The following is a 23,586-nucleotide window of genomic DNA, read 5'->3' as shown; positions in this document are numbered from 1 at the left end:
CTGGAGTTGGTGTCATCGAGAACAGGGGCCTGAGGTCTCCCAGAGACTGAGCTAAGTGGAGGACTCATCAAAGAATGCCGAACCTTTAACTTTATTCCAGTATTTTTCTAGTCTATATTAAGATGGACTTAAATGTTAATGATGATTTTATTTTCTACTTATTCTATGAAGGTAATGCTTAACCTTTTAAACTTTGATTCTTTTATTACATTGTACTTAAGTATTCTTGTACCTCGGAATTTATGGGCCTAAGATGAGGCTTTGTGTGGTGACACTACACACCTTTCACTGTCCTCCTGTACTTGAGTTCACGTGACACTAAAATCTAAATTGGAATGGTGCAATGGTTCCCATAGTTGCCCTGGAGACGGTGGTGGTGAGCTGGCACAGTACGCAGTGAGGGAGGTCCACCTGGAGCAGTGGGTCCCTGGGAGAGAGAGACACTTGATGCTGTACCTACTGTGTTGCTACTCATGGCCTTCTGCAGGTTGAGGGACTGAGGGAAATTGTTGATGTGAGGTTGGCCTGTCATTGCAATGATCCTTTCCAACCCGGCATTAAAGGGTCACAGAACAGGTACAGCACTGAGGGATGCCAATCAGTCTATCATCAGCCTGCACCAAATGAGCATCATCACCCGGGGCCAACCTCTTGGTTTCTCCAACTTCACCCTACAATACCCTCGTGTGTTATTTCTATCCAAGTAACCATCCAATACCCTCTTGGACGCCTCAGTCGAACCCACCTCCAACCCATTTCCAGGTAACACCCCGAACTGTCCACTGTGTGGAAATGCTCTTGCTCAGGTCACTCTTATTTCTTCTGCGAGTTGCTTTCAATCTGCAGCCTCTCGATCCTGTTCCTTTCACGAGCAAGAATAGGTTCTGCCTAACTACGTACCCGACCCACTCGTGATCTTGGAAATCTCTATCGAGTCTCCTACCAAGCCTTCTTCATTTTGGTAAGACAAACTAGGGCAGGACTAATGCAGTTAAAAGTTGGGCCTTGGGCAGTGTTGTAGAACAAAGAGGCCCACGGGTTCAGGTACATCATTCTTTGAACTTTGTGTCCCATATAGACAGGGTGGTTAAGAAGGGTTTAGCACGCTTGCCGTCATTGCTCAGTGCTTTGCGTATAGGAGTTGGGACATCATGGTGCAGTTGTACAGTACATTGGTGAGGCTTCTTCTGGAGTACTGTGTCCAGTTCTGGTCGACCTGTTACAGGAAAGATATTATTAAGCTGGAGAGGGTTCAGAAGAGACATACCAGGATGTTGTCAGGAAAGGAGGGTTTGAGTTATAAGGAGAGGCTGGATAGGCCGGTACCGTTTTTTCACTGGAAGGTGGGAGGTTGAGAGGTGGCCTTATATCGGTTTAATAAAATCATAAGGGGGCATAGATAAGGTGAATGGCGGGTGTCTGTTCCATGGGGTGGGGGGTTTCAAGACCAGGCTATATTTTTAAGGTGAGAGGAGAAAGATTTTAAAAAGATATGAGGGACATCTTTTTTTACGCAGAGGGTGGGAATGAACTTCCTGAGGAAGTCGTGGATGTGGGTACAGTTTCAAGGTTTAAAAGACATTTGGATAAGTGCACAAGTAGAAAAGGCTTGGAGGGATATGGACTAAGTGCAGGGGTGGGACTAGTTTAGTTTGGGAACAGGGTCAGCATGGACTGGTTGGACCGAAGGGTCTGTTTCTGTGCTGGATGACTCTGTGACTCTCCACGGAGGACGGTCCCAACGTCTTCAATCTGTCCTCATCCCTGAAGTTCATCATCATTCAGCATTCTGACAATCTAGCCTCATAGGTGAAGTATCTCATTCCTGGAAACATTCTTGGGAATCATTTTTCTCCAATGCTTTCCTATAATGTGGCACCCACAACTGCAAATGATACTCCAATATCGATATTCTAATTCAGTGATCATGACGAGGGGAGTTTAAATACTGGGTTTAGTAACGTGGACATCCAACAAGATGGCTGCCTTCTCCTGGATGGTTGTTCCAAAGCCAATAACTCAATCAGCTTCCAAGAATTAATCTCAAAGTAACCTTGGGACACCATTCAATGGCCAGACTGTGGGCTCCTTTATTAGTTTTTCCATATGCCTCATAAATTAGCTCTCAGCAAGTAAATATGATGACAGACTTCCAATTACAAGCCCAGTGGCCAAAAAGATAATAGGATCCGACACAACCATTCTTCCTCATATTTGGAAATAATCAGCATTAATCAGAAAGCAGCAGAAATGCAAATAGCTTCATTTGTGAGAGATTCAGTATATTATCTAAACTGGGACTCTCCTATTCTTAATCAATTAGAATAATAGATTGTGCATTAGGACAGGATGTTATCATACTTGGAGCTGGTAATTGGCAATAATGACCTGTGTAGATGAAGATTGCACTCCAACCATTTTACCAGCGAATCTTTCAACATGATACTTGGTTGTGTGGAGTCTGCATCTTAATGACAATATTATTAAAAGACCAAATGTATCTTATTCATTATTAACTCCTTCATTCACTTAAGAGCGAGGGAAGATCTACACTCATAAATGATAACTTGCCTGTCAACATTTCTGTAGCTCCCAGCCCTTAACCGAATATAAACCTTACATCAATAAATGTGGTCATCAGATAGTGATAAAACTCACTAAACCGCACCAGGGTATGTCAGTCTTACTGGTGTGCTCTTGCGTTGTTATATTAGTCAATCAATCAGACATGTTATAACGCAAGCCCAGAGCAAGACTGCCTAGCCCAGTGATAGGGACGCTACCACTGTATCCCCAGAGACTTACAGAGTGTTAGCATTAATCTGGTGCCCTCACTCAGAAGTTGACACAGATGGTGAAAGACAGTTGCCATGAGTTTGGGGGAATTTAGGATAGCTAGTCAGCATGGATGAGTTGGACCAACTGTTTCCGTGCCGTACAGCTCTATGAATATATGAACTTCCTTTCCATCCCACCAGGGAGTACTGATAACTGTACCCCACGGCATCCTAATCCTTTGTGGGTTACAGCACCAAATGTTGTCTTCCCCAGTTCCAATATTTGCCACCCTCTGCCCAGGGAAATGCCACATTCTGCGCATGGTGCCAGGGATGTAAAGAATGAGTGGATGGTTGATTAATAAGAGGTATTACACTGGTTCATTAGATGAGCAGTTAACAGAATAACATCTGCAGAAAGGGACAGGGGCCATTAATCCACATTTCTAACCTCGTTCACATTGTAAACTGAGAAGCTGTGAAATGTGTCTCTTCTTTTTAAGTGACTAATGAGCAATTGTCCTCTTAACCTACATCGTAGAGCCTGTCTCTGTATCACTGACATTCGTGGTGGGAGTTAGTTAGGTACTTAAAAAGGAAAATCTGCAGGGCTATGGGGAAACAGAAGGGACTGACTATCTGTAGATCTACCTCAGGCACAGTGGGTAACCTACTGTGTGACAGGATTCTGCATCTAGTTCCATTTAACAGCACTACAATGGTCATCATGAAATCATTTCCATACTTCCTTCTGTTCCTTGTCCTCATTAGATTAGATTAGATTCCCTACAGAGTGGAAACAGGCCCTTCGGCCCAAACAGTCCACACTGACCCTCTGAAGAGTAACTCACCCAGACCCATTTCCCTCTGACTAATGCACCTAACACTATGGGCAATTTAGCCTGGCCAATTCACCTGACCTGCACATCTTTGGATTGTGGGAGGAAACCAGAGCACCCAGAGGAAACAGACACAGACAGAATGTGCAAACTCCACACAGACAGTCATAAGAGGCTGGAATCGAACCTGGGACCCTGGCACTGTGAGGCAGCAGTGCTAACCACCGTGCCACCTTGCAATACTTTCGACTTGAGACATGCCACTACACCCTTGACTTTTAACCATTATGTGGAGGGGCCGGTGCTGGACTGGGGTCAGAAGTCACATGACACCAGGTTATAGTCCAACAGGTTTATTTGAAAATACAAGCTTTCAGAGCGCTGCTCCTTCATCAGGTCGCCTGACGAAGGAGTGGCGCTCCAAAAGCTTGTGATTTCAAATAAACCTGTTGGACTATAATCTGGTGTCATGCGACTTCAGACTTCACTTTTAGAATTTAGGGTGAGTGGAAGAGAAAACAGGCAGCAGAGATGAACTAGTTATCACAAAATATACTCTGCAGCTAAGACATGAGAATTTGTAATGGCTTCCAAGGCCTTTTGCACTGATCTACTGCAATGTAATGTTTATCTGTAATCTGTTTATCTGACTGTAATGTTTATCCTTCTAACTGTGTCTTATTTTCTGACTTATGCAGTAGAACCCCGATATCCACATATTCGGTTTCCATAGTTTCAGTTATCTGCAGTTTACGAAGCCCTAAGATATGACATAGAACATTCCAGAAAGAATTCCAGGGGGCTGCCGAGGAGGTAAGTTTCCCACTTAACTGATAGGGCTAGCGACTATCCTGGTTTCAGCCAAACGCGTTCGATCTTGGAAAGTATCACCCGCAAATACGGTGGGGGACACGTAATATGAATCACTCGAAGGAAATATAACTTTTTTCTCTTTTTTATTTCTCTTCTTTGTATCTAAGATTTGTATCTAGGTGCATTGTACCTCAGATGGCGCCATGAGGGGTAGCATTGTAAACTTTTTACTGTACTCCTGCACTTTTGTGCAGATGACAATAAATTCTAATTCTCATGGTACAATTGGGGAATATATTCATGTCTATCAGTTTGACCATGATTGGTTAATGTGGTCATGTGTCCTCATAAGGAATGTAAATTATGTGAATACGATTGGGTAGACAATAAGGGTGAGTAATTTTGATTAGAATTTATTTGAAGGAATAATTGATTGGAAGTTTATTATCTAAGTATAGCATAAAACCTTTGTTCTCAATAAAAATTTCAACATTTTATTTGGATGTTACATCTCCCATGCATGTATGAATAAATTTTAAACAAGAGTTTTGTCTGATCTAGCAGGAAATCAGCCTTTCAATGGAGAATGACTTCACTCAAAGGGTTGTGAAGGTTTCTCTTTTCCCCAAGGTTTGCAGATGCTCCATCATTGAATAGATTAGATTAGATTACTTACAGTGTGGAAACAGGCCCTTCGGCCCAACAAGTCCACACCGACCGCCGAAGCGCAACCCACCCATACCCCGACATCTACCTCTTACCTAACACTACGGGCAATTTAGCATGGCCAATGCACCTGACCTGCACATCTTTGGACTGTGGGAGGAAACCGGAGCACCCGGAGGAAACCCACGCAGACACGGGGAGAATGTGCAAACTCCACACAGTCAGTCGCCTGAGACGGGAATTGAACCCAGGTCTCTGGCGCTGTGAGGCAGCAGTGCTAACCACTGTGCCGCCCACTAGATTTGAGGCTTGGGATAAAGAGATATTTTGTGCTCGTGGGGAATCAGTGGTCATGGGGAGCAAGTTGGAAGATGGAGTTGAAACCCAAAATCAGCCTTGACTATACAGAATAGTGGAGCTGGGTCAGCCTCCACCACTTCCTCTGGCAGCTCATTCCATACACATACCACCCTCTGTGTGAAAAAGTTGCCCCTTAGGTCTCTTTCATATCTTACCCCTCTCACCCTAAACCTGTGCCCTCTAGTTCTGGAGTCCCTCACCCAGGGAAGAGACTTTGTCTATTTATCCTATCCATGCCCCTCATAATTTTGTAAACCTCTATAAGGTCACCCCTCAGCCTCTGATACTCCAGGGAAAACAGCCCCAGCCTATTCAGCCTCTCCCTGTAGCTCAGATCCTCCAACCCTGGCAACATCCTTGTAAATCTTTTCTAAACCCTTTCAAGTTTCACAATATCTTTCCAATAGGAAGGAGACCAGAATTGCACGCAATATTCCAACAGTGGCCTAACCAATGTCCTGTACAGCCGCAACATGACCTCCTAACTCTTTTCTGAACCCTTTCAAGTTGCACAACATATTTCTGATAGGAAAGAGACCACAATTGCACACAATATTCTACATGACCTCCCAACTCCTGTAATCAATACTCTCACTAATAAAGGAAAGCATACCAAATGCCTTCTTCACTATCCTATGACTCCACTTTCAAGGAGCTATGAACCTGCACTCCAAGGTCTCTTTGTTCAGCAACACTCCCTAGGACCTTACCATTAAGTGTATAAGTCCTGCTAAGATTTGCTTTCCCAAAATGCAGCATTTCACATTTATGTGAATTAAACTCCATCTGCCACTTCTCAGCCCATTGGCCTATCTGGTCCAGATCCTGTTGTAATCTGAGGTAACCCTCTTTGCTGTCCACTACACCTCCAATTTTGGTGTCATCTGCAAACTTACTAACTGTACCTCTTATGCTCGCATCCAAATCATTTATGTAAATGACAAAAAGTAAAGGGCCCAGCACCGATCCTTGTGGCACTCCACTGGTAACAGGCCTCCAGTTTGAAAAACAACCCTCCACCACCACCCTCTGTCTTCTACCTTTGAGCCAGTTCTGTATCCAAATGGCTAGTTCTCCCTGTATTCCGTGAGATCTAACCTTGCTTATCAGTCTCCCATGGGGAACCTTGTTGAACACCTTACTGAAGTCCATATAGATCACATCTACCACTCTGCCTCATCAATCTTCTTTATTACTTCCTCAAAAAACTCAATCAAGTTTGTGAGACATGATTTCCCACGCACAAAGCCATGTTGACTATCCCTAATCAGCCCTTGCCTTCCAAATACATGTACATCCTGTCCCTCAGGATTCCCTCCAACAACTTGCCCACCACCGACGTCAGGCTCACTGGTCTATAGTTCCCTGGCTTGTCCTTTCTTAAACAGTGGCACCACATTTGCCAACCTCCAGTCTTCCAGCACCTCACCTGTGACTATTGATGATTCAAATATCTCAGCAAGAGGCCCAGCAATCACTTCTTTAGCTTCCCACAGAGTTCTTGGGTACACCTGATCAGGTCCTGGGGATTTATCCACCTTTACCCATTTCAAGACATCCAGCACTTCCTCCTCCGTAATCTGAACATTTTGCAAGATGTCACCATCTATTTCCCTACAGTCTATATCTTCCATATACTTTTCCACAGTAAATACTGATGCAAAATACTCATTTATATCTCCCCCATTTTCTGTGGCTCCACACAAAGGCTGCCTTGCTGATCTTTGAGGGGCCCTATTCTCTCCCTAGTTACCCTTTTGTCCTTAATATATTTATAAAAACCCTTTGGATTCTCCTTAATTCTATTTGCCAAAGCTATCTCATGTCCCCTTTTTGCCCTCCTGATTTCCCTCTTAAGTATACTCCTACTGCCTTTATACTCTTCTAAGGATTCACTCGATCTATCCTGTCTATACCTGACATATGCTTCCTTTTCTTCACCAAACCCTCAATTTGTTTAGCCATCCAGCATTCCCTATACCTACCAGCCTTCCCTTTCACCCTGACAGGAATATACTTTCTCTGGATTCTCATTATCTCATTCCTGAAGGCTTCCCATTTTCCAGCCGTCCCTTTACCTGCAAACATCTGCCCCCAGTTGGCTTTTGAAAGTTCTTGTCTAATACCGTCAAAATTGGCCTTTCTCCAATTTAGAACTTCAACTTTTAAATCTGGTCTATCCTTTTCCAGCACTATTTTAAAACTAATCGAATTATGCTCACTGGCCCCAAAGTGCTCCCCCACTGACACCTCAGTCACCTGCCCTGCCTTATTTCCCAAGAGTAGGTCAAGTTTTGCACCTTCTCTAGTAGGTACATCCACATACATCAATCGTCATTTCTTGAAGGGAGTTCCGAAGGAATTCCACACTTTGTGTGAATTAGTGCCACGGTTACATTGTGAAGTTGACACATTTCCTGATTTCATTCCTGAATGAGTGAGTTCTAACGCCTCGCCACGTATATTTTTAAGGATTCATTACCTGGTCGCCTGCCTCTCTTTTACTTCTCGGAGAAAATGAGGGCTGCAGATGCTGGAGATCAGAGCTGAAAATGTGTTGCTGGAAAAGCACAGCAGGTCAGGCAGCATCCAAGGAACAGGAGAATCGATGTCCTGAAGAAGGGCTCATGCCCGAAACGTCGATTCTCCTGCTCCTTGGATGCTGCCTGACCTGCTGCGCTTTTCCAGCAACACATTTTCAACTCTTTTACTTTTCCCAACAAGTCTCACAGTTTTTAAATACTCTCCGCTAACCTCTCGTGCTGTTTGAACGTTTAATCTTCTCCCCCTCCCCACCCCCCCACCACATCAATGGAGAGGAAAGGAGGACAGGGTCATCGGTAAGTTGTACTGATCTCTGTTATTCTCAGCATCAGGCTCAAGTGGGACAAAGCGGGGACCGCAGATGCTGGAGGTCAGAGTCGAGAGTGGGGCGCTGGAAAAGCACAGCAGGTCAGGCAGCATCCGAGGAGCAGGAGAGTCGACGTTTCGGGGAAAAGCCCTTCATCAGGAATGAGGCCTGAAACATCGATTCTCCTGCTCCTCGGATGCTGCCTGACCTGCTGTGCTTTTCCAGCACCCCACTCTCGACTCTGACCTCCAGCACCTGCAGTCCTCACTTTTTCCAATGACATGGCCACTACACTACTTAAGGTACAGCTGCTGATTTGATTTGATTTGATTTATTACTGTCCCATGTATTGAGATACAGTGAAAAGTATTGTTTGCATGCTAACCAGATAAATCATACCTTACACAAGTAATTAGAATTAGAACCCCTACAGTGTAGAAACAGGCCATTCGGCCCAACAAATCCACACCGACCCTCTGAAGAGTAACCCACCCAGACCCATTTCCCTATGTTGACCCCAGACTAATGCACCTAACCTACACATCCCTGAACACTATGGGGCAATTCAGCATGACCAATTCACCTGAACCGGCACATCTTTGGACTGTGGGAGGAAACCAGAGCACCCAGATAAAACCCACACAGACATGGGGAGAATGTGCAAACTCCACACAGACAGTCACCCGAGGCGGGAATCGAACCCGAGTCCCTGGTGCCGTGAGGCAGCAGTGCTAACCACTGAGTCACTGTGCCGCCCCAGAGTACATCACGGTAATAGAACAGAATGTAGAAAATAGTGTTACAGCTACAGAGAAGGTGCAAAGAAAGATCAACTCTATATACAAAGTTAAAAATCACACAACACCAGGTTATAGTCCAACAGGTTTATTTGGAAGCACTAGCTTTCGGAGCGCTGCTCCTTTATCAGCTACCTGGTCGGTAGGACTATAACCTGGTGTTGTGTGATCTTTAACTTTGCCCACCCCAGTCCAACACCGGGACCTCCCAATCGTGACTCTATAGTCATCAGAGGGCCGTTCATAACTCTGATAACAGCCGGGAAGAAGCTGTACTTGAGAAGCTGTTACTCTTGCATTAGCTTGACCACCATTGACAATGACCCTTAGGAAGGTGGTGATGAGCTGCCTCCTTGAACTGCCACAGTCCACCGGCTGTAGGTTGACTCTCAACGCACTTCGGGAGGGAATTCCAGGATTCTGACCCAGCGGCAGTGAAGGAATGGTGATATATTTCCAAGTTGAGAGTGTGGTGCTGGAAAGACACAGCAGGTCAGGCAGCATCCGAGGAGCAGGATAATCGACGTTTCAGGCAAAACCCCTTTGTTAGGAAGAGCTTATTCCTGATGAGCTGATTCCTGATGAAGGGCGTATGCCCGAAACGTTGATTTGCCCTGCTCCTCGGATGCTGCCTGACCTGCTGTGCTTTTCCAGTGCCACTCTCTTGACTCTGATCTCCAGCATCTGCAGTCCTCACGTTCACCTGATATATTTCCAAGTCAGGATGGTGTTTGGTTTGGAGGGGAACTTACAGCTTAGACCCTCCTCTTTATGACCTCCTGTTGAACTCGGGCCAAATTGTCTGAGGAGCAGAATTTATCTTTAAGAAGCAGGACTGCAAAACATTTTGGAAAAGACAAATATTCTCAGATAGGGGGGGAGAGTTCAATGTATTTTCCACAGTTTCAGCAATATGCGTTCAGTGTTAAATTTCCATCCATTATTAATCCACAATATGAGTTTATATTAGAAACAAATAAATAAAATATAAAAGCAGAAATGGCCAAGGGAACAAAATGATTAATAAATGCAATATTCCGTGGCCTACAACAATTCATTGCACTTCTGTGGAAATGTTGCAAAGAACATTAGCCATTTTTTTTTTGAAATTCGTGTGACTTCTTAAAAATTAATTCTCATGACTCAAAGTTCCCAGGTTTTAATAAGGTTGCTTTAAAGAGACAACACTTGTGTTTGTGAACCAAACTGCTGTGGAACAGCATTGCCCCCTGTTGGCTTGGTAAGTGACTGCAAGACGCATATTGTCCTCAGTTTAGTTTCCCCATTCCTTCTCTCAGTCAGCCAAGTCCAACGAAGGCAGCCCAGCAGCAGAGTGTGCTAGTTTACATTTGATGCCTGAGGGCTAGGGGACTGGGGGAGTTAGGAGAGAGCGTCACCCTTCCCCGCACCCCTGTCCCCATCCCCGGTATTCTGACTGTCAACCATTCTGCAAATGCTCACTTGCAGGTAACTGTAGTGCTCTCCATTGTTAACAACTTCCTGATGCTCACCAGAAAAGCTAATGTTGAAGGAGCAACCATAACCTATAAGGAAAGACCACTGTGTTTCTGCTGAAGTTAAAAGGGGGCCTGTCAAAGCCATTTGGCAGAATGCCTCATCGCCAGAACTTTCCAACAAGCACCAAGACGTGGCTTGGCTGGTGGTGAGAAGGGCTCTGCCTGTGAGATCCTTCATGCACGCCCGGACTCTCTGCCGCACTGCACGCTGCCCTCAAAGTGGCTGCGGGGGGGATGAGACTGTCACACACCTCCTTCTGGAATGTGCCTATGCAGAAGAAGTCTGGAGAGGAATGCAGTGGTGTTTGTCAAGGTTCGTCCCAAGCAGCGCCGTGACGCGGGACTCCGTGCTCTACGGCCTGTTCCCTGGGACTCACACTGAGACGAACATCAACTGTGCCTGGAGGATCATCAACTCGGTGAAGGACGCTCTCTGGGCGGTCCGAAACCTGTTGATCTCCCAGCTGAAGGAGTTGACCCCGACCAAGTGTTGCAGACTGGCATATTCCAAGGTCCAGGACTACGTGTTGAGGGACACGCTGAAGCTTGGGGCAGCTGCCGCCAAGGAACCGTGGGAAAAGACCACCGTGTAACATCTGCCTGCCTAAGAGCAGGGCCCCCACTCAGTCGTTGGGCTCTGCTGATGCCTCAACACAATATCTGGATAGTCGATGTACAGAGTTGTACATACGAATGATTAATTCCAGTTGCTGTATGTAAAGAAATTGAATGTATGGCATCACCAATTGCATAGATATCAAAATAAATTTATGAATAAAGTATATTTTTGAGATTAAAAAAGGGGGGCCTGTTCAGTACTCTCTCGGTACCTCAAATGTACGTAAATATAATCTTGTTCAAGTCAGAATTGTCTTAAGCTTGTTTCTTCTCATTATGTAGACTGTACAGAATCGAACTTCTCTAGTGACTAATTTATAAAGTTTATTTTGTGAATAAAACAAAGGAACCCTCACAGAGTCATACAGGAGAAAGTGAGCACTGCAGATGTTGGGGATCAGAGCCGAGAGTGTGGTGCTGGAAAAGCGCAGCAGGTCAGGCAGCATCTGAGGAGCAGGAGAGTCGGTGTTACATTCAGCCTTGATGAATTCCTGATGAAGGGCATATGCCCGAAATGTTGACTCTCCTGCTCCTCGGATGCTGCCTGACCTGCTGTGCTTTTCCAGCACCACACATTTCAATATAGAGTCATACAGCACGGAAACAGACCCTTCGGCCTTAGAAGTCCATGCTGACCATAATCCTGAACTAAACTCGTTTCATCTACCTGTAACACATGCCAGCACGTAGGAGAGTTTGAGCTACAGGGAGAGGTTGAATACACTGCCTTCCCTGGAGCGTTGGAGGCCGAGGGATGACCTTATAGAGGTTTATAAAATCATGAGGGTCATGGTTAGGGTAAATAGGCAAGGTGTTTTCCCCGAAGTGGGGGAGGCCAGAACTAGACGGCACAGGTTTAGGGTGAAATGGGCAAGATTTAAAGGGGACCCAAGGGGCAACATTTTTACGCAGAGGGTGATACGTGTAGGGAATGAGCTGCCAGTGGAAGTAGTGGAGGCTGGTACAATTACAACATTTAAGAGGCATTTGGATGGGTGTATGAATAGGAAGGGTTTGGAGGGATATGGGCCAGGTGCTGACAAGTGGGACTAGATTAGGATGGGATATCAGGTCGGATTCGATGAGTTGGACTGAAGGGTCTGTTTGCGTGCTGTATATCTCTATGACTCAATAGAAGCATTGGAACAAGCCAAACAAAAACAATTTGAGTTTATGTCCCATCTTTAACCCTGACGAGCATTGTATATGGCACTGAGTCATACAGGCAGCCATTAGGTCTGATGGTAAAACATTTGGACAAAGAGTTGTTTCCATAGAGTCATACTGCACAGGCCCTTCGGCCCAACTTGTCCATGCTGATCACAATCCCAAGCTGAACTAGTCCCATTTGCCTGTGTTTGGCCCATATCCCTCTAAGCGTTTCCGATCCATGTGCCTGCCCAAATGCCTTGTAAATGTTGTGACTGTCCCCACCTCTTCCAGGATTGTCTTTAAGGAGGACAGTGAGGTAAAGAGGCAGAGAGATGTGGGGAGGCAGATTCCAGATCTTGGGGCGCCAGGACACTCATCGATGAAGGAATGCTTCGCACAGGAAGCCGAAGGAACGTGGGTTTTGAGGAGACTTCAGATAGAGAGAGTGGGAGGCCATGGATGGAACTGAACACAAGGGCAGGAGCTTTGAAATGAAGGTGCTGTTTGACTGGGATCCAGGGTGGGTCAGTGAGTACAGAGGGGGCAGGGTTCAGTGAGAGCTAACTCACAGGTGGTGGAGAATCGGACATGTTCATTTGACAGAGGTCGGAATGTGTAAAGCAGCCCTGGAATAAATTGGAATTTTTTTCCATAGAATCCCTACAGGGTGGAAGCAGGCCATTCTGCCCATTTGAGTCCACACTGACCCTCCAAACAGCATCCCAGCCAGACCCACCCTTTTCCCTGCATTTCCCATGGCTAATCCACTTAGCTTACGCGACCCTAGACACTTATGGGGCAATTTAATATGGTCATGAGTGTGGCGCTGGAAAAGCACAGCAAGTCAGGCAGCATCTGAGGAGCAGGAGAGTCGACGTTTTGCCCGAAACGTCGATTCTCCTGCTCCTCGGATGCTGCCTGACCTATTGTGCTTTTCCAGCACCACACACTCTTGACTCTGATCTCCATCACCTGCAGTCCTCACTCTCTCCTCAGCAACTTCCCATGGCCAATCCACCCGACCTGCATTTCTTTGAAGTGTGGGAGGAAACCGGAGCGCCTGGAGAAAATGCAGGCAGACACGGGGAGAACATCCGAACTTCACACCCACTGTCACCCGAGAGTGGAATCGAACCTGTGAGGTGTGAGGCAGCAGTGCTCGAGGTAACAAAAAATATGGACACCCTGAGACAGACGACATTCAGGAGGTGGGAACTTGTCATTTCAATGATGCCATGAATATGATGTCGGAATCGGGGTCAAATTGCACAAAAATCTTGATCTATTGAATCTTAGACTGTTGCCAGAGAGAGAGAGAGAGATAGAGTTCACTGAAAGGAAAATACTGGAAATCAGAAATATGAACAGAGGGCACTGGGGAAACTTAACAGGTCTGGCAGCATCAGTGGAGGGAGAAATGGAGTTCACACTCTCCGAAGATGTGAATTCGCCACAGTCTTACCAGACTATAGGACTTCTCTCTCACGAGAGAGAGAGAGGAGAGAGAGAGAGAGAGAGAGAGGGAGGGGACCAGTGGTGCTTTAACCTGTGGATCACCACACCTCAGATAAAGGTAGAGTTTGAGAAAGCGAGTCCCTCAGGGTAACCTCAGCCAGTTTGGGAATTGGACCCGCACTGTTGGCATCACTCTACATTACCAACCAGCCGACTGACCCTGCCCCTGAAGAAATCATATTGGATTCAAAAACGTCCACTCTGTTTCCGTCTCCACAGATGGCGAGCTCCTCCAGTACTTACTGCATCTTAAAGAGCTGCGGTTGGTTGCAAAGGGGGCGGGGTTTGAAGCAAAACAAAGGTTTCAGTCTTCCCAAATCAAAGGAATCTCGATTACCCGGCATTCGATTATCCGAATTTTGGGGATCGTCTGGCAAGATCAATTGGTCCCGATGCTCGGTTAAACTATGTTATCCAGCATTTGATTAACCAAACAAAATACTCCCCATCTGTGTCCTTCGGATAATCAAGGTTCCTCTGTATTTAATATTCAATCACCCAACAGTGACTGCCATTTGACCCCTTTAGCCTGCTCTATCGTTTAGCTCTATCTGTATCACCTTTGAATATAGCTAACCAACAGGTGGTGGTACTGTTGCCTGACATAAATCCCTCAACCTCCATTTTGAAATTTTCAATGTTCCCCATCTTCAGTAAGGAGAAAGGCAACGAGTTAACTACTTTATTGCTCTATTTTTCTACCTAACCTATTTTAGTACCTAAAATGGTGCCGTGTGTGGCGACATTGTACACTTTTCACTGGACTCCTGGACTCAAGAAGATGTGGCAATAAAACCTAATTCAAATTCACTGAGATTAAGATTAAGATAATGGGGGGGGGGGGGCAGCGTGAATGAGAGGGCTGACTAAGGGAGCATCAAAATGATCAATTCTCAAGGTAGCAAGGGTTTCAGCAACTGATTTGAGGCAATTGGGTGAACTCCAAACGTGTAAGTAACAGTCTTTGAGATGGCACAAATATGTGGTTGCATGTTTATTGCAAGATCAATTTTTTTTTTCTATTTGTGGGACGTGGGCATCATTGGCTGGGCCAGAATTTATTCCCTACCCCTAGTTGCCCTTTGAGAAGGTGGTGGTGAGCTGCCTTCTTGAACCACTGCAGCTTATGTGCTGTGGGGTGACCCATAATGCCATTGGAGAGGGAATGCCAGGAATTTGACCCAGTGACTCTGAAGGAACAGCACTATGTTTCCAAGTTTGGATGGTGAATGGTTTGGAGGGGAACTTGCTGGGGGTGGTGTTCCCATGTACTTGCTGCCCTTGTCCTTCTAGATGGAAGTGGGCATGGTTTGGAAGGTGCTGTCTGAGGATCTTTGATGCCATGCATGATGCCAAGACAGCAAATGATTTTCTATCAACAAGCACATTGACTTGGACCCCATTTACCACCCCCTGACTAAAGGAACAGGAAATGACATCACCAACCCAAAGAAACCCACACATATAAATAGAAAGCAGGAATCATCAGCAGTGCTTCTTCTGGAGGCTCACTGAAGATGTTACCTAGAATGATGACGAAACATCTGAAAGTGAACCTTCCAGCTCAGCGAGCAAAGTTACACCCAGAACCTCAACTTGAGCTACAAATCTTCTCAAAACTCACTAATGACTTTCATTCTTTCATGGGATTTTTGTGTTGCTGACAAGGCCAGAATTTGTTAGCAATAACTTCAGAAGTGAGAGAATTGCTAGGCCATTAATAATGAATCCCATGGTCGCAGGGTCAGAGACAGACCAGACCAGGCAAAATCTATTAGTGAACCAGGTGGGGGTTCACAGCAATCTACAACAGCACCATGACCACCATTAGTAAGTCAATCTTCCATTTCCCGATTGTATTAATTGAACTTAAATTCCACCAGACGCTGTGGTAGGACGGGCCTGTGCCTCAGACACTGACATCGAGATTACTAGTCCCCAGACAACACTGCCTTTCGTCAGTGTGGGACACAAAGCTTGGAAGAATTGTAATGCATGAGGAAGATAGTGTGGTGTTTTCCCTGGAGTGTTGGAGGCTGAGGGGTGACCTTAAAGAGATTTATAAAATGATGAGGGGCATGGATAGGGTAAATAGTCAAGGTCTTTTCCCCAAAGTGGGGGGAGGCCAGAACTAGAGGGCATAGGTTTAGGGTGAGAGGGGAAAGATATAAAAAGGGCATAAGGGGCAACTTTTTCATGCAGAGGGTGCAGCGTGTATGGAATGAGCTGCCAGAGATTGTGGTGGAGGCTGGTACAATTGCAACATTTAAAAGGCATCTGGATGGGTATATGAATGGGAAGGGTTTGGAGGGATATGGGCCGGGTGCTGTGACTAGATTAGATTAGGATATCTGGTCGGCGTGGATGAGTTGGACCAAAGGGTTCGTTTCTGTGCTGTACATCTCTATGATTCCATGACTCCGAAGGGATAGTGACAGGTCGGATGGAATGGGTGGATAGGAGGCAGATGAGGTTCAGTGGGGCAGAGATGTGGGATGTGATGCATTTTGACAGGAAGAGCATTGAACGGCAATACAGTATAGGGGGGACAATTCTAAAGGGGGTGCAGAAGCAGAGAGAGCTGGGTGTACAGATCATTAAAGGTGATAGGACAGGTGGAGACATCAGTTATTAAATCACACAATGCTCTCAGTTTTATTACAGGATAGAGAGTGCAAGAACAAGAAGTCAATGCTGAACTTTGGGAACATGCTTTTCAGGCCTCCACTGGAGTAAGGTCTACAGTTGTGGGCACCCCATTGGAGAGGTGTGAGAGCATTGGAGAGAGAGTGCAAAGAGATTTACATGAACGGTTCAAGGAATGAGCAACTTCTGTCACCCGGATACATTGAAGGGCGGCAGGTTGGCTCAGTGGTTAGCACTGCTGCCTCACAGCGCCAAGGACCTGGGTTCAATTCCAGCCTCAGGCTACTGTCTGTGTGGAGTTTGCACATTCTCCCCGTGTCTGTGTGGCTTTTCTCCCAAAATCCAAAGAGGTGTGGGTCAGGTGAATTGGCCGTGCTAAATTGCCCATAGTGTTAGGTGCATTATTCAGGGAGAATGGGTTTGGGTGGGTTACTCTTTGGAGAGTCAGTTTGGATTTGTTGGGCTGAATGGCCTGTCTTCACACAGTAGGGAATCTAATCCAAGGTTAGGACTATTCTCCTTAGAAAGAAGAAGGCTGAGAGAATGCCTCAGTGGCCAGCACTGCTGCCTCATAGTGTTAGGGACCCAGGTTCGATTCCAACCTCGGGCGACTGTGTGTGTGGAGTTTGCACATCCTCCCAGTGTCTGTGTGGGCTCCCTCCAGGTGCTCCCACAGATGTACAGGTTAGATGGATTAGCCATGGGAAACTAGGGGTTATAGGGAAGTGGGACACTCTGCCAAGGGTCAGTGTGGCCTCGATGGGCTGAAGGGCCTGCTCCCACATTGTAGGGATTGAGCAGAGTAGATAGTGGAAGCTCCTCCTTCAAAAGGAACGAGGAGAGGGCAGAGATTAGAAGGGACATCTGAAAGAAGCACGGGTGATGAGAGGGGAAAAAAAAACATTGTCCACACGTTGAGGAGTAGAACAGATTGTCTGGAAGTGAGCTGAAGGCACGTCCCACTGGGGCAGTGGGTGGTTATTGGGATAAAATAAAACGTGTAGGGATATGGGGGGGGGAAAAGATAGGAGACGAGCACAAAGTTCCAACAGACATGTCACTGTTAAGCAGCAAGAATTCCATGTGACGTAACAAAGACCTGCATTTATATAGCAATTTCCATGGCATCAGGGCAGCCCAAAGCACTTTATGGTTGATAACATCATATTGAAGTGCAGTCATTGTAGTAAAACAGGCAACGGGATTGGTCATCCCTGTCGGCGTGAAAGAGCAACATGGGAAATCTGTTATTGCTTTTGGAGCGCTGGCTCTGGTTAAATGTGGTTTAGAGAGAGACAGAGAGAGAGAGAGAACGTGTACACGTGTAGGAGAGAGCGCAGGAAGCGGGGGGGGGCGGAAAAAGAGCGCAGGAAGGGGGAGGGGAGAGAGAGCGGGAAGGGGGAGGGAGAGAGAGCGGGAAGGGGGAGGGAGAGAGAGCGGGAAGGGGGAGGGAGAGAGAGCGGGAAGGGGGAGGGAGAGAGAGCGGGTGGCTGTGTGTGTGAGTCCTCCTGTTGGTGTCTAGCTCTGCATGCACTAGTGTACAAAGTGTGAGTGTACACAAGGGTGCATGTATAAGTTCTTTGGAACACTGCGAGTGGGTACTATCAGCTGGCACCTTTGGGGAAAAGCTTTGTTAGTCTCCCTTACCTAATCCCAAAAGGATCTTCAGCATCAAAGACGCACCCAAAATTTGTAGGAAAGGCTAAATCCTAGAACAGGCCAGGAAACTACACTGTGGGCGGCACTGTGACACAGTGGTTAGCACTGCTGCCTCACAGCGCCAGAGACCCAGGTTCAATTCCCGCCTCAGGCGACTGACTGTGTGGGGTTTGCACATTCTCCCAGTGTCTGCGTGGGTTTCCTCCAGGTGCTCCGGTTTCCTCCCACAGTCCAAAGACGTGCAGGTTAGGGTGAATTGGCCATGCTAAATTGCCCGTAGTGTTAGGTAAGGGGTAAATGTAGGGGAATGGGTGGGTTGCGCTTTGGCGGGTCGGTGTGGACCTGTTGGGCTGAAGGGCCTGTTTCCACACTGTAAGTAATCTAATCTAAACAGCAACTCTGAGCCAAACAAATATTCAGAGCAATGCAAATTTCAGCACAAAACACAGAACACAAACATCATGAAAACTAGAACTCTTTACTTTGTTTTTTTCTTTATATTAACAACATTTTTTTATAGAAAATAAACATGAACAGAATTGTTTAAACTTGCAGTCAGGAAGCGACCGATCAGTAAACTGTTTTCCTTTGCACTGCTTTTATTGAACGTACAAGGATTCTTCAGAGAAATTCCCTCGGCCACCAAACAAGGCAATTATCATTATTGTACACATGGTACCTGGTAGGTGCTCAGTCAGAGTTCTCTTTCAAGGAATGAAAAAGTAAGAAAATATATCCTTTAAAATTAATTTCTCTTAAAATAATCCCTGATCAAGGGTCCAGTCGAAGTTTGGTGCTAAATGTCATCTCCTTCACTTGTGTGAACCATTGGGAGGGCGGCCATTTTCTTCACCATCATTCCAGCAATGATTGCCCAGCTCAGTCCTCTTTGATTTTCTGTTCTCCTTCATTCATGGTCTACTTATTCTTTTTAAGAAAGTTAACTCCATTTTTCTCTGTCAAGCCAATTGGCCCAAAGTGCTTTCAGAAAGTGCAGAGTTGGCAGCGGTGACCTCTGTGTCACAGTAACCTTTAAACCTGACAGTGACAGAGGTCAGGGCTGCTCTTCTAAGGGCACCAAGGCGTGTCTGGGTAAAGTAGACAGTGAATGGACTTGAATCTTGAGAAGACATTTAAAAAAAAAGAGTTGGTTGTTATTTTTTGGAAGGATGGTAGCTTGATCCTCATGTTTGGATCCCACACCCCCACTCACCTGAGGTAACAATGGCTTCCTGCTGCAGTTTCTTACAGACAGCACCAGGTGGCACTGCAACTGGTTTGCAGCACACATGGAGCGCCACTGGGTCAGTTGTGCACAGCATGGGCAGGTTCCCCCTCTCCCTGTGTCCCAGGGAGCCCACACACACACTCAGTGCATATTCGCACTTGCACACGGGCCACCCCTCATCCACACACATGCCTCCCCTCACCCATACGCCTCTCCACACACGCTCACACTCACCCACACGTGTTCACACACTCACATGCATGTAGAGTCAGACACAGAGGTACACTCACATTCATACACACACACAGACACGTACACACAAATACACATGCACATATGTGTACGTGACCATACAATCAACCACACACATCTACACACACGTATGCATTCACCCTTGCTTGTTTTTCAACAACTGTCTCATCTCCAACACTTTTCTCATGAATCAATAAAAGACAATTTTGACAAACAATGGGCTGTAAGCTGTGGGGGTTTTTTTGGCCAATTGCATCTATGCTTTCCACCATGAGGCCCAGTGAGATTTCTTGTAATACTGTACCAAGCTTGGCACACCACGCTAGCCTCCTAATTCCCAGGACTAGCTCCATCACTCCATGCACCGTTCCCAAACACCGGATACCCATCGGAAAACCAGCATCGCTGGCACACTGCCTGCTCACTCCCTCGGGACACATCAGCAGCACCAACACCTCGCTCAATCCCTCGAGTTTTTACATTCCAGGTGAAAATTGCCCCTCAATAAGGGCAGGCAGTGGGGGGGGGGGGGGAAGAGAGGGGACACTACCTCCTCACTGTCTCACATTGACCCTCACTGGGAAAGGCAAGGAGGCCCTCTTGTAGGGACACAGAGACACCCGCCCCCTCTCTCTACTGTTCTGCTGGTGGTACCGCCACCTCTGTGGGGGAGCACCCAGCACCTCGGGGGGGGGTGGGGGGGGGAAAGGAGGAGGAGGAGGAGGAGGAGGAGGAGGAGGAGGAATACAGAGGCCTCCGGGGGCAGAATCAGCAAAGCTGCCTCCTGCACCAGCTCTTACACCTGCGGGTGGGGGGGGAGAGGGTGTGGAGGATGTTAGTCACAAGAGTGTGGGACCACAGCTGGGGAGCACCCAAGGGAGACGTGCCCCAGGCCATCAGCACTCTGAGGGCCGCCAGAGACCAGGCAGGAGGGGGCCCGGTGGTGTCAGCAATCAAGAAGTTCATCTACATGCACAGGGAGGGATAGGAGCAGCAGGCAGGTCGGTGGGACAGAATGGCCTTCGTTGCCCAGAGGCTGCAGCACATCATGCTACAGACCAGTAGCTCCAAGGGACAGACCCAGCAGCTCCCATAGACAGGCCCAGCAGCCCCCCCAGGGACAGATCCATGCAGCATCCTCTCAGATGCAGTTATATACACGTAAAGATGTATACACATGCACATACATATGTATTATACATAAATGCAGCAATGTATACACAGGTGTGCAAAATATACACACGTATAGACATGTGTACATGTGTGTAATATATACAAATCTACACACATACCTACAAAGGTAAATACACACAAACACACAGCCATATGTACACATAGGTGAACACACACAAACATATACATACACGCTCGGTCATCGACACACACACACACACACACTTCAAGAGAGGTCAGATAGAGATCAAATGTTTATCAGAGTATTAACTCCTCTGAGTATTAATTGCAATTATTTAATGGCAATCTAAAAGCATGAGAGCTTCTAATCTGAATGTTATTGTCTTTTTTCACCTTCTGATGGCAAGACAATGTTGAGATAATGATTATTAATGAAGTGACAGTGGAAGCAAATCAATCTCAAGGTGCCCTCATTAACTCGGCAGGCCAGGGAATCAGCACCACTGAGTGGTATGCTACACTCCTGTCTCGATGTAAAACCTGGTTCTGGATCTTTTAAAGGACAGTTGTGGTCCCTAACTTTCTCTTCTATTGTGTTTAGTTTGTCTCCCATAACCCAAAGAGCAACATTACAGAGGCCTGCTGTAGGCCTCACTTTAGGCCTCAAATATATTCCAGAAGCCGCCTCCTGACCTTTCACCTTCCACCCCTGTAAACATAAGATAATCAATAACTTTAATAGCCACTCACATTCGCCCATCACTCCTGTGTCGACACTTCAAAGAAAATCCAGTAAAACTGGAAAATAAAACACACTCATCCTGCATACTTCAAAATGGAGGTACACTGACTTCCAAACATTAACTATTTTTAACTTTTATTTTTCCCCTTGAGTTCCTGGTGAAGCATGCCTCAAATTTAAAATATTGGTCCTTGCTTCAAATGTCTCCAAGCAACCTTACCCCGGAATTTTAATTTTACTCCATGCAGGAGTGGTTTGGGAATAGCTGTAAGTTTTTTCTTTTATTCATTCTCAGGATGTGGGCGTCGCTGGCTAGACTATCGTTTATTGCCTATCCCTAATTGTCCAGAGGGCAGTTAAGAGTCAACCACATTGCTGTGGTTCTGGAGTCACATGTAGGCCAGACCAGGTAAGGATGGCAGTTTCCTTCCCTAAAAGACATTGGTGAACCAGATGGGTTTTCCTGACAATCGATTCCTGCTCATCATTAGACTCTTAATTCCAGATTCTTCATTGACTTCAGATCCCACCATCTGCCGTGACGGGATTCGAACCCAGCTTCCCAGGCCATGAGCTGAGTCTCTGGATTAACAGTCCAGCAATACCAATCTAGGCCATCACTTCACCTCCCTGCGGAGAAACAGCTAGTCTTTTTTCTTAAGTTCTTTCTAGGGATGAGTGTGTCTGGCTAGTTCAGGATTTATTGCCCATTCCTAAATGTCTTGGAGAAGGTAGTGGGGAGATGCCTCATTTGGACCGCTGCTGTCCATTGGAGCAGGTTGACCAACAATGCTCTGAGGGAGGGAATTCCAGGATTGTGACCCAGTAACAGTGAAGGATCAGTGATTCACTTCTAAGTCAGGGTAGGGAATGGCTTGGAGGGGAACTTCCAAGGAGTGGTGTTCCCATGCATCTGTTGTTCATCTAGATGCAAGGTGCTGCGGATACAATAAGTTGCGGCAGTGCATCTTTGAGATGGTACACACTGCTGCCTCTGTGCCAATGGTGGAAGGAATGACAACTAGAGGCTCTTCATTAGGACGGCCCGGTGGCTCAGTGGTTAGCACTGCTACCTCATGGCGCCAGGGATACAGGTTCAATTCCACCCTCGGGCAACTGTCTGTGTTGAGTTTGCACAATCCCCCCCATGTCTGCATGGGTTTCCTCCCACAGTCCAAAGATATGCAGGTTAGGCCGTGCCAAATTACCCATAGTGTGGAGGCAAGGTGGGTGAGCCATGGGAAATGTAGGGTTACAGGGACAGGGTGGGCAGGATGCTCATCGGAGGGTCAGTGCAGACTTGATGGGCCACATGGCCTCTTTCCTCACTGCAAGGATTCTATGATTCTCCCCTCCCCCAAACAGATGGGGACTCGATAACCCAGTGATGACGGAGCAAAGCTGCAGCCTCAGATATCATGAGATGAGCCAAAGGATTCGATACAATCTCCCACAGTGAGAAGATCAGATTCGGTCTTAGCTTACCAAATCTCCCATGATTCAAATCAGAGCACCAATGGGTTGCAACATACCTGGAAGGGTCTTCAGCTACCGAAAATGCTCCTTTCATCTCGATGATATTCTGCTTGTTCTCAAAGGTTCCATAACTTAGAGTGACCTGGAAACAATCATTTAGACTTTAGTTCGATTTGTTAGCTGTTAAATTGTCCTCGGTGCTAAACCCCATAACACGTTAAATTGCTTCAAGACCCGTGATCTGCGACCATTTATTTACACACTCATAGCTCACATCAAACAAGGACGGGACGGAGTATAGGGAGGAGATAGAGTGCTTAGCGGTGTGGCATAAAGATAACAATCTCTCCCTCAATGTCAACAAAACGAAGGAGCTGGTCATTGACTTCAGGAAGTGGAGTGAAGGGCACGCCCCTTTCTGTATCAGTGGTGCAGAGGTGGAGATGGTGGAGAGCATCAAGTTCCTGGAAGTGACCATCACCAACAATCTGTCTGGTCCACACACGTTAACGCTACGGTCAACAAAGCGCAGCAATTCCTCTAC

At 46.5% G+C, this 23,586-nt stretch overlaps 1 protein-coding gene across 1 annotated transcript in view; it reads right to left on the bottom strand.

The window, feature by feature from the left end:
* Nucleotides 1–18,749: 18,749 nt before the first annotated feature.
* The window catches only part of LOC140489276 (beta-1,3-N-acetylglucosaminyltransferase lunatic fringe-like), a 54,149-nt gene continuing 49,312 nt past the window's right edge, over nucleotides 18,750–23,586 (bottom strand). Inside the window, exons 7-8 of the mRNA XM_072588647.1 lie at nucleotides 23,099–23,184; nucleotides 18,750–19,330 (exon numbers count right to left, since the gene is read on the bottom strand). Coding sequence (XP_072444748.1) covers nucleotides 19,279–19,330; nucleotides 23,099–23,184 — 138 coding nt within the window. The 3' untranslated portion in view covers nucleotides 18,750–19,278. The remainder of the gene's footprint in view (nucleotides 19,331–23,098; nucleotides 23,185–23,586) is intronic.

The sequence above is a fragment of the Chiloscyllium punctatum genome, chromosome 18 (genome assembly GCF_047496795.1).
Source record: "Chiloscyllium punctatum isolate Juve2018m chromosome 18, sChiPun1.3, whole genome shotgun sequence".
Taxonomy (NCBI): domain Eukaryota; kingdom Metazoa; phylum Chordata; class Chondrichthyes; order Orectolobiformes; family Hemiscylliidae; genus Chiloscyllium; species Chiloscyllium punctatum.
Note: the sequence above shows the minus strand (reverse complement) of the source record. Positions and strands in the feature narration are given on the sequence as shown.